At 36.4% G+C, this 13,996-nt stretch overlaps 2 protein-coding genes across 3 annotated transcripts in view; both read left to right on the forward strand.

Annotated features, from left to right (window-relative positions):
• The window catches only part of cunh11orf54 (chromosome unknown C11orf54 homolog), a 154,263-nt gene that overhangs the window by 118,147 nt on the left and 22,120 nt on the right, over positions 1–13,996 (forward strand). For both annotated transcript variants that reach the window (XM_056236089.1, XM_056236095.1), the window contains exon 2: positions 8,825–8,903. In XM_056236089.1, the coding sequence (XP_056092064.1) occupies positions 8,837–8,903 (67 nt within the window). In that variant the 5' untranslated portion in view covers positions 8,825–8,836. The remainder of the gene's footprint in view (positions 1–8,824; positions 8,904–13,996) is intronic.
• The window catches only part of pho (phoenix), a 111,953-nt gene continuing 105,821 nt past the window's right edge, over positions 7,865–13,996 (forward strand). The window contains exon 1 of the mRNA XM_056236027.1: positions 7,865–7,874. The gene's annotated coding sequence lies outside the window, so the exon portion shown is untranslated. The remainder of the gene's footprint in view (positions 7,875–13,996) is intronic.

The raw sequence follows: 13,996 nt of genomic DNA on the forward strand, positions 1-13,996 counted from the left end.
ATATACACAGCAAGTTTTGTAACTGTAGGTAAAACGAACTAAGTTATAACACACTTTAAGTGTCCCTTTTTAGTCATAAATTAAGTTCCTCACCACGGCCAAACCGTTCGAGATATCAAAAATCCGCTGGCAATTTATAATCGTCAATGTCTTGACTTCATGCTGACCGAGTTTGGTTGCAATCCGATCAATTCCCAAGGAGAAGTAAATCGAATTTACATTTACATTACATTTACATTTATTCATTTAGCTGACGCTTTTATCCAAAGCGACTTACAATTGCTATACATGTCAGAGGTCGCACGCCTCTGGAGCAACTAGGGGTTAAGTGTCTTGCTCAGGGACACATTGGTGTCTCACAGTGGATTCGAACCCGGGTCTCTCCCCGGTTCAATACGAATACATGTACCGTTACACCCCTAATATATATATATATATATATATATATATATATAGCTGCGAGCAGCGATTACGGGCCCAAGCCGGTGGCACTGCAACCCCGGTTCCTTTAGTTACCTAAAGGCACCGGGGTGGCGGTGCCGCCGGCTTTGGCCCTTCATCGCTGCTCGCAGCTATATATATATATATATATATATATTAGGGGTGTAACGGTACATGTATTCGTATTGAACCGTTTCGGTTCGAGGCTTCCGGTTCGGTACGCATTTAAACCGAACTATTCCTTGGACCATTATTCCTGCCGACAAAATTCGCGCTGGCGCGACCACCACAACGTTGCGCAACATCAAATGGCAAGCGTAATGAAAGCGGAACGAAACTGCGTTACTCATTATGTGCTTCACGGGTCGTTTATCAGTTCGGACCAGCAACATCTGTGCAGCGCGAGCCTATGAGCACGAGCCGATCTCGATCAAGCGACACTGTTACAACACAGCGCTAAGATCCAGTAAAGAAAACATTTGAATTCGCCACTGAAGTAATAACATCGCTGCGAGATCTAGTGAGAAGCATTCACATTTCTCCGTTATTAACCGTAGATCTCTATCAGATCAAACAGCGCTGACGTGGACACCAGGAGAAACATTGTGCCGTGAATGAACTAGTAATACTTTACGTCCACAGACCAGCAACATTCACCATGGATTTAATATAGTAACACTAACTGTAACCAGTTTGGCTGGAATAGTGAAATGCTTTCAAGTACTTCTTACATCTTTTTCCAGCACTTCAAAACTCAAATATTATATAAATAAAATATAAGAGTTCAGATGCAAACGCCTCTAAGTGCCATTTGAAATTTTCTTCTAGAATGATCATTTTTATGAAGCTTGTATATTTAAGTTCAGTAATTTCACTCAAATGACAATTAATAGGTAATCTTCATTGCCAAGTGAAATTACTGAACTTAAATATACAAGCTTGATAAAAATGATCATTCTAGAAGAAAATTTCAAATGGCTTTTGCATCTGAACTCTTCTTATATTTAAATGTTATTTTTAATGTGATGACCAAAACATTATTTATGACTATTTATGATTATTATATATGACACCCATTTATAAACCTGAAAGTTTCAAGATGTAGGAAAACTCACTTATTTAACAAATATTTTTTCTTTTAACAAATAGGAAATTTCTCTGGCATTTCTTACTTTTTGCTGTATCGAAAACGTACCGAACCGTGACTTTAAAACCGAGGTACGTACCGAACCGTGATTTTTGTGTACCGTTACACCCCTAATATATATATATATATATATAAACAAATATATATATATATAAACAAATATATATATATATATATATTATTTGCCTTGTCTGATTAGAACAATGAAAAAAATTAAAAAATAACTAGGGTATCACTAAACCGAGAGAATTATTCTGATTTAATGATACACTCAAAATATTCCACAAGCAATCCTTTAAATGTAATGATATTCAGAACAGAACAAGAATAAAAAAAAAAACTATAAACAACAAGAATAAATAAAAAAAAACTATAAACAAGAAATAACCGAAATAATTTAAAGCGAAAGTGAAAGTAAGTGGTGTTGGGCTCACGTAACTCTCTCATTAGAATAAAACTGTTTCAACATTTGCGGTGTATTTGGATGCTAAACTATTCTTTATTATAGGCTTTGTACTTCACTCACGTTCCAATATGTGTTTGTGTGTGTGCGTGTGTATGTGTGTGTGTGGGTGAGGTGCGGGTGCAATTGAACTGTTACACATAAAAACATACTCTGTCATTTTGTTCATAGAGGACATCATTCAAACTGCAAAGTGTTTACTTATATTTGTGTACACTCGCAATAAAACACAACAAAGTGCTTTTGTCAAACTATAAACTCTTGTCAAACTGTAACCTACAACTGTTCCCCAACCAAAATCTCACCCACACACACCCACACACACACACACACACACACACACTGTTTAAAAGCAAAAAATATTTATCCAACCTCATTTAAAAACAGTCCGTCGGTGCCATCTTTTGGACATTCATCATATTGCATTGGTTTTCATTTCTTGTCCTCAGAGCCCTAATCTGTTTATTTTTCAATTACACCTTCTACATTGATTAAAAAAGAAAAATCAAATGAGTTTTTATTTTATACAGGAATAAATTATTTATAATTCAGATGAGAATAAAGTTAGTGTTAGTTCAAATTTTAAGGAAAACAAATATATTGATCTGAAATATAGCACATTAATTTTAAATTCATTCAGGTTAAATTACCAAACATACAATCTTAATTTAATTTAAAGCAAACAATACATTTAAAATATATGGGTTGTATGCACATTTTTTTTAAATAAAAAAAAGATATATATCCAAAAAGACAAGGCCTTAAAGGGTTAAACTCTTGTCACTGTAACAGACACAATCTCTCTCTCTCACACACACACACGTCAAGTCACTTACATTTTAGATGCAATATTGAATAAGCAGAAAAATCAGATTTTCTGCTCTGAAAATATAAATAAGCATAAAAATTGAATAAGCACTTTGAATATTCCAAACAGAATAAGCACTAGTCGCTAATGAATAAGTACTAGTACTTAATGGAATAGATACTAGTATCTAAAAAATAAGTATTAGTAGCATGAAAATAGAGACTAGTAGGTTAAAATGATTAAATGTTAAAACGGCTTGCCATATTGGCTCAGAGAGAGAGAGAGAGAGAAAATGACCTTTTAGATACTAGTACCTATTAATAGATACTAGTATTTATTCAATAAATACTAGTACTAAGTCATTAGATACTAGTACCTATTAAATAGATACCAGTACTTATTCATTAGCTACTAATATGTATTCAAAAGAATATCTAAAGAATAAGCACTAGTATCTAAAGAATAGGCACTAGTACTAAACAATAAGCACTAGTCGCTAATGAATAAGTAATAGTACTTTATCCTCCTATTATCTTTGGTGTCAATTTGACCCCATTCAATGTTTAACGTCTGTAAATACATGATTTCTTTTTTTTTTTTTTTGCTTCAAATTGAATGACTTTTCCTAATTTAATGGGGACAACTCTGTAAACATAAAATTAACCTGCTGATATTTTTTCAATGTCCTGTACACATTTTGTAGCATCGGTGTTCCTTGGGGTCAATTTGACCCCAGGCTCTTTTAGCTGTATAATAAAACAGAAAACATATGGAAATTTCACACACATTTGTTTTGGTTGTTTTATTGAGGTCACTATAACATGTTATAATGTGAATTTATAATGTTTATTATAATTTTAGATATTCAAAATTATATTAAAAAAAGTCCCTCTGTTTTAGGGCTCTAACCTAACATAACCATATCTGTAGTATTGCGAGAACCACTAGTAGTTCACATGACATGTGATGTAATTCTCATGAGAACTAATAATTCTTTCCTGTGCCATGGGGAGTGGAAAACATCATTTTTGCGAGAACTTTGATGTTTCCCGTGCCATGGGGGAGGGGAAAACATCATTTTTGCGAGATTGACCCCACACATAACTCGTGTTACTATCCTTGATAAAATAAATTGTTTTTCTTTCCAAATGTTATAGATTACAAAAATCTATACTTAGAAATATTATAAAACAAATAAAACACCAAATATATTTATACTATTTATATTTTTATAATTTTAGGTCAATCAGTAAGATTTTATGGTAATTTGTAAATTTGTCCATAGTCGTGCAATGGGTATTCTGGATGTATAAGGGGTGGGGAGGGGGGTGGTGGGTGGATGTTAACTTAAAAGGTTACTTAAGTAGTCAACAAATACATAAATTACCTGAGACAAACCTTTGTAAAAAAAAAAAAAATCATATTGTGGAGGTTTAAATTACTGGGGTCAAATTGACCCCAGTGGGTAATAAACGTTATCAGATTTGAGGGTAACAGGAGGGTTAATGGAATAGATACTAGTATCTAAAAAATAAGTACTAGTAGCATGAAAATAGAGACTAGTAGGTTAAAATGATTAAATGTTAAAACGGCTTGCCATATTGGCTCAGAGAGAGAGAGAGAGAAAATGACCATATTCAAACCAAAATATCTGACTTCCTCTTGGTCTGAGCTAATAACAGTTAATTAGAAAGTTGTCCGGCTTGATCTGAACAACATGCGTACTGAGTTTTATGATTGTAGGTAAAACTATAAATCTAACACCCCCACTTTTGTCAAAAGGTGGCGCTACTGAGCCCCTGCACCACGCCCTTTTCTGAAACTTTGCACATGTCTACTGGCTAATAAATGTGATGTGTCTGTCGAGTTTCATGCAATTTCAAGCATGTTAAGAGTCTCAAAAGCATCAAAAAAGAATATTAAAGTTTGATGCATTGCCATGGCAACATTATCTTAGATATTAAACAATCCTTTCACAGGTCTACATCTGCCGTGTGTTTACATTATACAGATGAAGTTTGAAGCAAATCGGGTAAAAATAAGAGGGTAATTTCAAAGCATTTTGAAAGTGACACACTTCCTGCTGCCAGTTGGTGGTGCTATAACTTTGACTCACAATAGTCACATCCATGTGATCGGTCTCTTACCACGAACACACTGCTGAAGCTTCATCAAGATCAACTAATGTATGAAGAAGTTATAACACACTTCCTGTTTCACGTTTCTCGCCATAAATTTGTTTCCTCGCCACGGCCAAACCGTTCGAGATATCAAATATCCGCTGGCAATTTTTCATCCTCAATGTCTTGACATCATGCTGACCGAGTTTCGAGGCGTTTGTTTGAATTCTCTAGGAGGAGTACTTTAAATTCCATTGCATGCGTTTTCCAAACAACCCTAAATAGCCGACTTCCTGTTGGGCTGGGGTAAAAAGTAAGAGCATGAAGGATATATGAACCGATGAGATCTATATGTGTACCGAGTTTCATATTATTACATGCAAGCGTGTTTGATTTATGGACCAAGTGTTCAAACCCCGTTCCAGGGGGCGCTGTCGAGCCCCCCTGCCACGCCCGGTTACCAGCTTCAGCCCGGCCCTGATGGCCGCGGGTTCTGACCTGTGTGCAAAGTTTCAAGAGTTTTTGAGCACGTTAAGGGCCCCAAAAGTGCCCAAAAGGTAGTAAAATAATAATAATAAATATAGCTGCGAGCAGCGATTACGGGCCCAAGCCGGTGGCACCGCAACCCCGGTGCTTTTAGTTACCTAAAGGCACCGGGGTGGCGGTGCCGCCAGCTTTGGCCCTTCATCGCTGCTCGCAGCTATATTTATATATATATATATATAAAAAGCCGGTGGCACCATCTGGTTGAAGATCGGAGTCATCACGCCGGTATGGAGACAGGTTTGTTGAGGATAAGTGCCGATGGCTCTCGTGTTGATGAGGCCTTCACAGGGGAGAGTCTAGTTGACACAATCTCTGCTTCAGCGATGCATTATGGTCGGGTCCTCCATCTGATCTGGATACGGCCCGGATCCGGCTAGTCTTAGCGGACCGTGGGCTGAATGTCTGATGCATATGGCACATTTTTCTGGAAACATCAGGAATTTCTATGTCGCGATCTGATTGGTTGAATTCTACAGGATGTCCAGGAGACATGTGTGTCTCTTTCTTTTTCGGTCCGCCAGGAAACAAATGCCGTGATGCCAAAACCCCTCGTGGAAGAAGAAAGCTATTGTGTTTACAACTGTGACAAGGACTGCTTACCAGCTATAGACCAATAGCTACATCCAACTTATGCAAAATTATGGAGAAAATGATTACTATAAGACTAGGATATGTAATTGAAAAAAGAGGAATGCTCTCCCCTCACCAAAGTGGATTTCGTAATGGGCGCACATCAATGGACCCAATTATTTGTTTAGAAAATGAAATCAGGAAAGCTCAAGTAAGTAAAGAAGCGGTTTTGGTTATATTATTTGACATTGAAAAAGCATATGACATGATGTGGAAGGAGGGGCTTTTAATTAAGTTAAATAAGATGGCTATAGGTGGCAGGATGTTTAACTGGATTAAAGATTTTTTGAATAACAGAACCATAGAGGTAAGAGTAAGGATGGAATTTTCAAGTATATATCCAATAGAGAATGGTACTCCACAAGGAAGCGTATGTAGCACAATGCTTTTTAATATAATGATTAATGACATTTTTGATGGAATAGATCAGACGGTAGGTAGAGCATTATATGCTGATGATGGGGTATTATGGGTGAGATAAAGGAATATCGGCAACCTGAAGGTTAAAATGCAATCAGCAATTGTTAAGGTTGAATATGAGTGGTCATATGAGTGGGGCTTTCATCTATCTATTGAAAAGACACAATTTATATATTTTTCCAAAAAAAAGAACGAATCCTAGATCTTAAACTGTATGGGAAGCATCTTAAGCAAGTTGATAGTATAAGATATTTGGGGGTATGGTTTGACGTTAATGACAGATAAGTGCAAAAAAGGTATAAATATACTGAAGTGTTTAGCAGGGTATAGCTGGGGAGCATCAGGAATGTCCCTGAAAGGGATTTATACTGGACTGATTCGTTCTGTTTATGATTATGGAAGCATAGTATATAGTTCAACAACTAAAACCTTAATGCAAGAACTAGATAGAGTACAGGCCAAGGCACTTCGAATATGTTGTGGTGCGTTTAGGACAACACCTATTCCATCATTACAAATAGAAGTAGGAGAAATGCCTTTAGACCTAAGGCGATTAAAACTGTCTTACTGGACAAATCTGCAAGGTCATGAAGAAACACACCCCACAAAGCAAGTGTAATTAGAATGCTGGGAGTATGGGCGCCCATCATGCAGTTTTGGGTGGCATGGGAAATTGACAGTATTGCGTGTTGCAAAACTGTTAGCACATCAACAATCCCACCATGGATGTTTTGTTCTCCCAGGGTAGATTTGGAAGCTAAGAACATAATTAAATCAGGGATATATCAAAACGTTCAGCAATATATTGACATAAATTATGATGATACAGTTCAGATTTTTATAGACGCATCAAAAGATCAGAATGGGAAAACAGGGGAGCCGTCCACATTTTAAAGTATAATGTTAATATTAAAAAAAGGACAACAGACCATCTGGCCATTTTTACAGCAGAAATGGTAGCAATAATTCTGGCTTTACAATGGGTGGAAGAAGTTAAACCCAATAAGGTGATCATCTGTTCAGACTCAATGTCATCATTAGCATGCATTCAGAGTGGAAAGTTTACATGTAGACCGGATGTAATTAATATAATTAATTTCATCTACTAGATGAAATTAATCACCCAATTTTTACAATAAACCAATAAACCAACCAACTAGGATTTATATGGGTTCCTGCACATCGGCAGTAACACCTCATTGCAGTACACGAGATCCAGGGGGTGGAGTTGGATCCAGATCTAAGGGGTGGAGATGGGTAGGATTAGGGGTGGGGTTAAGGATCAGGGGGTGGAGATGGGTAGGATTAGGAGTGGGGTTAGGGATCAGGGGGTGGAGATGGATAGATTTAGGTATATGTAAGGTGGGAGGAGTTGGATCTGGATCCAACTCCTCCCCCTGGATTTCGTGTTCTGCAGTGAGGACCATCTCCACATAGGGGAATGGAGGGGAACGAGAAGGCAGACATGATGGCAAAGGAAGCTGTTACATCAGAACTGGTTGAACTGGATATCAAATTAAGCAGGTCTGAAATTAAAAGTATTATTAGGACAAAATTAACAGAATGTGGCAGGAGAGATGGGATAAGGAGGGAAAAGGCAGACATTTATATAACATACACAAAGAGGTTACTAGTAAAATCAGTGGATTGGAAAGGCAGGAGGAAACATAGTTTTCTAGACTGAGGATGGGACATACAAGTTTAAATAGCGGATTACATATTATAGGGAAACATCAGACTGGAGTATGCACAAATTGTGGAGTAATAGAAAATGTAAAACACATACTTTTAGATTGTATACAATACCCCAGAGAAAGGGAAAATATGAAGAGAGCGGTAAAGAAAGAATTAACAATGGAAAATTTATTGAGTATTACCAGGCAACCAGCACACAGTCCACAGTTAGGGCGGTTATAACTTTTCTTAAAGAAACCCAACTAGCAAGTAGAATTTAGTTTTTTTTTTTATATATATATATATTTTATTTTTTCTCCTCCTGGAGGTTGAGGAGCTCAGGGTGGAAGCTGGAGGAGCTGAACACGCAGCGCCAGATGAAGCTTGGGCTTTGATCATATAGGATGGTAAAGTTTTTTTTATTTTTTTTTATGACTTCCCAATGTGATCACACCTCAGTCCAGTAGATGGCGGTAATGCACAATGATTGCAAGCTGCCATATAAAATCTATCGAAGAGGAAGAAGAACTTTGACATACTACTGAGAGATTCATACCCCATACCCTAATACATACACACCAAGACGGATGGCAAACACAAGCAAGACCGAAAAGTTCCAGCTGCATGTTCCGAATCTCGAGGAATTATGTCAGGGTAATAATCGCATTTCATTTTAATGTGTGCATTTTTTATGGCTATTGCTGCTGCATGTGTAGGCTAACTATTTCTTTCATTGTGCTTGAGTAAAACCAAATGACATGAGTCCAAAGTTCAACATGACTATTTTAAATCATTTTGATCTTTACACGCATTAAAAGCAGATTAGCAAAATTCAAGGCGTAATAGTAACAAAAAAAACACAAAAAAAAAACACAAAAATCCTTAAAGATGTGGTTAGTAGGCTATTGTGTATAACAGACAGTTATTGTATAACAGTACTATCATATTTGATAGTATTTGAAAGAAATTAAGGGCATTAAATATTATTTCTCTATTGATATCCTACTAAATAAAAGGCAGAGGAATTGAAGAATCAATGTTTAACATTTATCGGCAGGAAACGAAATTTGCTAGAGTATTTTGTTCCCAATATGGGTTATGCCATTCTCTGGTTATGCGCAACAAATATTCTATTAAACAGGTTGCATCGCTTCCGGTTCAGGTCTTTTTGTTTCATTAAATAAAGAGCTGTTTTTACATTTTTAACATTCGGGTAGTAGTAGCACAAATTGCTGCAATATATGTACTTAATCTTGTCTTTTTGTCTAAGTTGAATTCTATAAAATGTTAAGTCTATAAAATGATCAGCATCACCGGCTATTACATGGCTATACCAAATTAAACATTTAACAACATGGCAATAATAATGGCAATAAACTTAAATACAACAACAACTTTAATATGTTTCTGATTTAGAATGTATGTAAAACTGCTTTTTAAAAGATGTTTATCAGATATTTGTACACAAAAGATGTTTTCCAGATAAAGCGATCTTTAAAATACATCTTGGAGACGTATGTGTGCTATCTGATATCTGTGTTCCATCTGATATCTGTGTCCCTGAGCCTAAAGCTGCATTCACACCAGGTCCTAATTACAGTAATTATGAAATGACAACACTTGTCGTTCTAAGCAAATTATATCCCCAGACTCTGAATCCTTAGGATGCAAGGGAAGGAAGCAAAGACAAAATGAGGACAGAGGAATCAAAGGAAATCTTATTTTTATATTGGAAAATTCTTGATCACCCGAGCATCCTGCCCTTATGTTTTTTTTTTTTTTTTAAGTTTTGTTATTTAAAAAATTCATAATAGATAATAATAATTATGCAATTTAAACTAATAGGGATGCACCGATATGAAAATTTTGGCCGATTCGCCGATACAATAATTATTTATATTTGAAAGCCGGTAACCGATGATGTATGTTGGCCGATAAATCTAAATTCAAATTTTAATATAACTTTTGAGAGCCTGATTACAAAAACATAAGGCTCACCATTAAAAGCCATGTTCCAAGCACTTCAGCATAAATCAAACTGTGCTCAAAAGTTTACAAAGCTCTTGCAGAATCTGCAAAAATGTTAATGATTTTAAAGAGTTCTTATTATGCTTTTCCACTTTTTCAACTTTGGTTAGTGTGTAATGTTGCTATTTGAGCATTAAAAAAGATCTGTAAGGTTACAAAACTCAAAGTCCACTTCAAAGGGAGATCAGAATCCCCTTTTCAAGAACTACAATGAACAATGTATGTTTGGACTACTAACCGATTTTTCCGGATCTTATGAAGTCACAATGTTACTCATTTAAATAATCTTCGCCAAACGGAATACGCAAAAAAGGGGACGAGGCCTGCTTTAGAGAAGACAGTGTTGTCGCTATGTCAAAGAGACACTGTTTTTTCCACGTTTCCAAAACAAATTTGTTTGACCCTCATAAGGCTGACAAACTTAGAGTGGTTTTAAACACTGTTCATGAACATTATAACCCCAACGTTTATCTGTGTGCTGCACATTTTATGGAGAACAGCTTTTATTCTGTTGCTCTTATAAGCTCTCGCTTTTGTAAGTCACCGCTCCTTAGGAAAATTAACCATGGTTTTGTGATCTATTACTGTTTGTATTACCTTTGTTTTCCAAAAAAATATCATGATTAAATGGTGGATAACATCGTATCTATAATGTATAAGAAAATTACAAAAAACATACCACTCTGAATTGTTCTGTGCAATCCGTGCTTGCAAAGTCTGTGTATGAAATCCGTTCTGGACGATCCTCTTGTTCATTAACATTGTCAGGGACTGAATCGGGCTCATTTTTTTTTTTAAATGACTCCATTCAAAAGTTTACATACCCTTGATTCTTAATACTCTGTGTCATTACCTGGATGATCCACGACTGTTTTTTGTTTTGTTTTGCGATGGTTGTTCTTGAATCCCTGATTTGTCCTGAGCAGTTAAACTGCACAATGTTCTTCAGAAAAATCCTTAAGGTCCTGCAAATTCTTTGGTTTTCTAGCATCCTTTGCATATTTGAACAGCATACTTTCCAGCAGTGACTGTATGATTTTGAGATCCATCTTTTCATTAAAATATTTTGATTTTTTAAAAAAGGTTCAAACATTCACTGATGCTCCATAAGGAAACACAATGTATTAAGAGCCGGGGGGTGAAAACTTTTTGAATTTGAAGATCAATGTAAATTGTATTTAATTTGTCTTCTGGGAAACAAGTATCTTCTGTTGCTTCCGAAGGACAGTACTAAAAAAAATATTTTGACATCTTCATCCTGTTCAAAAGTTTTCACCCCCCTAAAATTGGTTCCTGGTATGATACAGGGGGAATATCGCATGGCTGGAAAAGACTCTCAGCCAGTCAGATTCGAGAACCAGAAAGAACTGTTGTGTGTATATACATATATTATTGTAGTCATGGAGTTTCCCGATGTGAGCTGTCAGTTTGAAGCAGTTAGTCAGGCCTCCACAGACAGTGTTCCTAAGCGAGATCCAAATCCACGAATGGCCCGTTCAGGGCACAAGCAAGAAAAACTCACTGTTTAAAGGTTAAAGGGGTGGTTGATTATGATTTCACTTTTTTAACTTTAGTTAGTGTGTAACGTTGCTGTTTGAGCATAAACAACATCTGCAAAGTTATGACGCTCAAAGGTCAAAGCAAAGGGAGATATTTTCTTTTAAAGAAATTGCTTTTTAAGGACTACAACAAACGGCTGGTAGGGACTACACGACATTCCTACCGGGTTAGTGACATCACTAACCCTAAAATTTACATAAACCCGCCCCCAGGAACACGGTTTATAGATTATCAAGACAGAATATGCTAATCAATGACTAGAAGATAACTACACATAAGCTACATAAATTCATCAACTAACCATTCAGAAATGTTGTCTACATGTTGTCACTTCTTCTTGAGTCTCTCCATCTTTCTGACTCTGATTTGAACATAAAAGGCTAAAAGTTTTTGAAATTGTCTGAGTGAGGTAATCGAAGCCGCTAAGGACAAGAGCTCTTGAAGCTCCGCCCCCTGTGCTGGGAGCAACAGCTCATTTGCATTTAAAGGGACAGACACAAAACGAGGCGTTTTTGTTCACCCTCAAAAAGTGACAACTTTAACATGCTATATAAAAATATCTGTGGGGTATTTTGAGCCAAAACTTCACATACACACCCTGGGGACATCAGAGATTTATTTTACATCTTGTGAAAAGGGCATTATACAACCCCTTTAAAGAGTCAAAGCTAGTCCACAGTCTATAAACGTTTGCAACCACTTTAAATTATTCTTGACTGTGCCGATGAACTTTTTTAGCTTGCTCCGACTGAAAACACACATGAGAAACACCATGAGACAGGAGAGACTCTTGGACATTGCAGCAGAACATTGATTGCATTCATGTGGATTTGGATAAAACCATTAATCGCTTTGATGCCATGCCTGATGGATGCCGTTTAGCCCTTCACAGTGGTGTAGCGGACGGGCAGGGCACATTCAATTATTATTTTTATTATTTACTAAAATACTACTTTTATTATTAAATAAATATTTATTTACAAAAAATTTATAAACAAATTAATTTACCCCGAAATAATTTCACAACGCTTAACCAATGTGCTTCGAGGGTATTAAAATATTAGTTAGATTATCTTACTTCCCTATCAAAAACAGTTTGATTAACACAAAATACTTCTCAATTCAATAAAAGAATTAAACAAAATTCACTATGGGCCACAAGAGAAATATTAAGAAAATAAATTAGTTTCATCTCTCATTGTCTCTAAGAGAATATGCGCCATTAATACAGTGTCAGATCCCAAAATCTCGGTTAGTTTTTACTTTCAGTTTCTGTAGTGAATAATTGACTGGCGTTTGAGACTTCTTCACCAGCATAACTCTCACGCAAAGTTTCCACATGGCTTGTGTGATATGATATCTACTGTCTTATCTTCATTGTTTAAAGACCCTTAGTCTCAGACTCAGACGTCATGCCCACGGATCGTGTGTTGAATGTCTGATGCATATGGCACACTTAACTGGAAACATTTTGGATTTTCGAAATCGTCATCTGGTTGGTTAAATTCTACAGAATGTCTGACGCCAAAACCCCTCGTGGAACGCCGTCGTGACAATGAGCGCTTACCAGGATCTAAACACTGGATTTCCAAAAGTATCTGAAGTTTGCAGCTCCATTGTTGCAGTAAACTTGCACAACATTCTTGAATGAATATTGATTAGATGCACGCCGGTCTATTAGGGGTTATTGTAGGGACATCGACTTTAGATTTTCACACCCCTAAACATGACGTGGAACAAAACGAACTGTGATTGGTTGCGTTACATGTCAGTTAATTGTCCTCTTGGACGGTCCTTGGCCAATGAAAGCTGTGATAGAGTCCAGGGCCCGTATTCGTAAAGAATCTTAATGCAAAGAGTAGCTCCTAGTGACAAAATTCTAAGAAAATTCTTAGAAATGTGGGCGTTTACTCTTAAAATTAAAGAAAAAATCCTAGTTAAGAAAAAAAGTAATTCAGAAAGCATCTTAACCCTTAAAAGAGGTCTTAAGGTCAAAATTATTAGGAGTATGGATGAGGACTTTTAAGAGGCTTAAGAGTTTCTTTAGCAGAGGAGAAAATGACAGAACGATGAAGAGGGAGAAGAAATGTGATGCAGACAATAGATGACAGTGAGTTAATAAGACGCTATAGATGAGATCATGCAGGGATCATGTTTGT

This window comes from Rhinichthys klamathensis, unplaced genomic scaffold (genome assembly GCF_029890125.1).
Source record: "Rhinichthys klamathensis goyatoka isolate OS25496 unplaced genomic scaffold, OSU_Roscu_1.1 h1tg000019l_1, whole genome shotgun sequence".
Taxonomy (NCBI): Eukaryota; Metazoa; Chordata; class Actinopteri; order Cypriniformes; family Leuciscidae; genus Rhinichthys; species Rhinichthys klamathensis.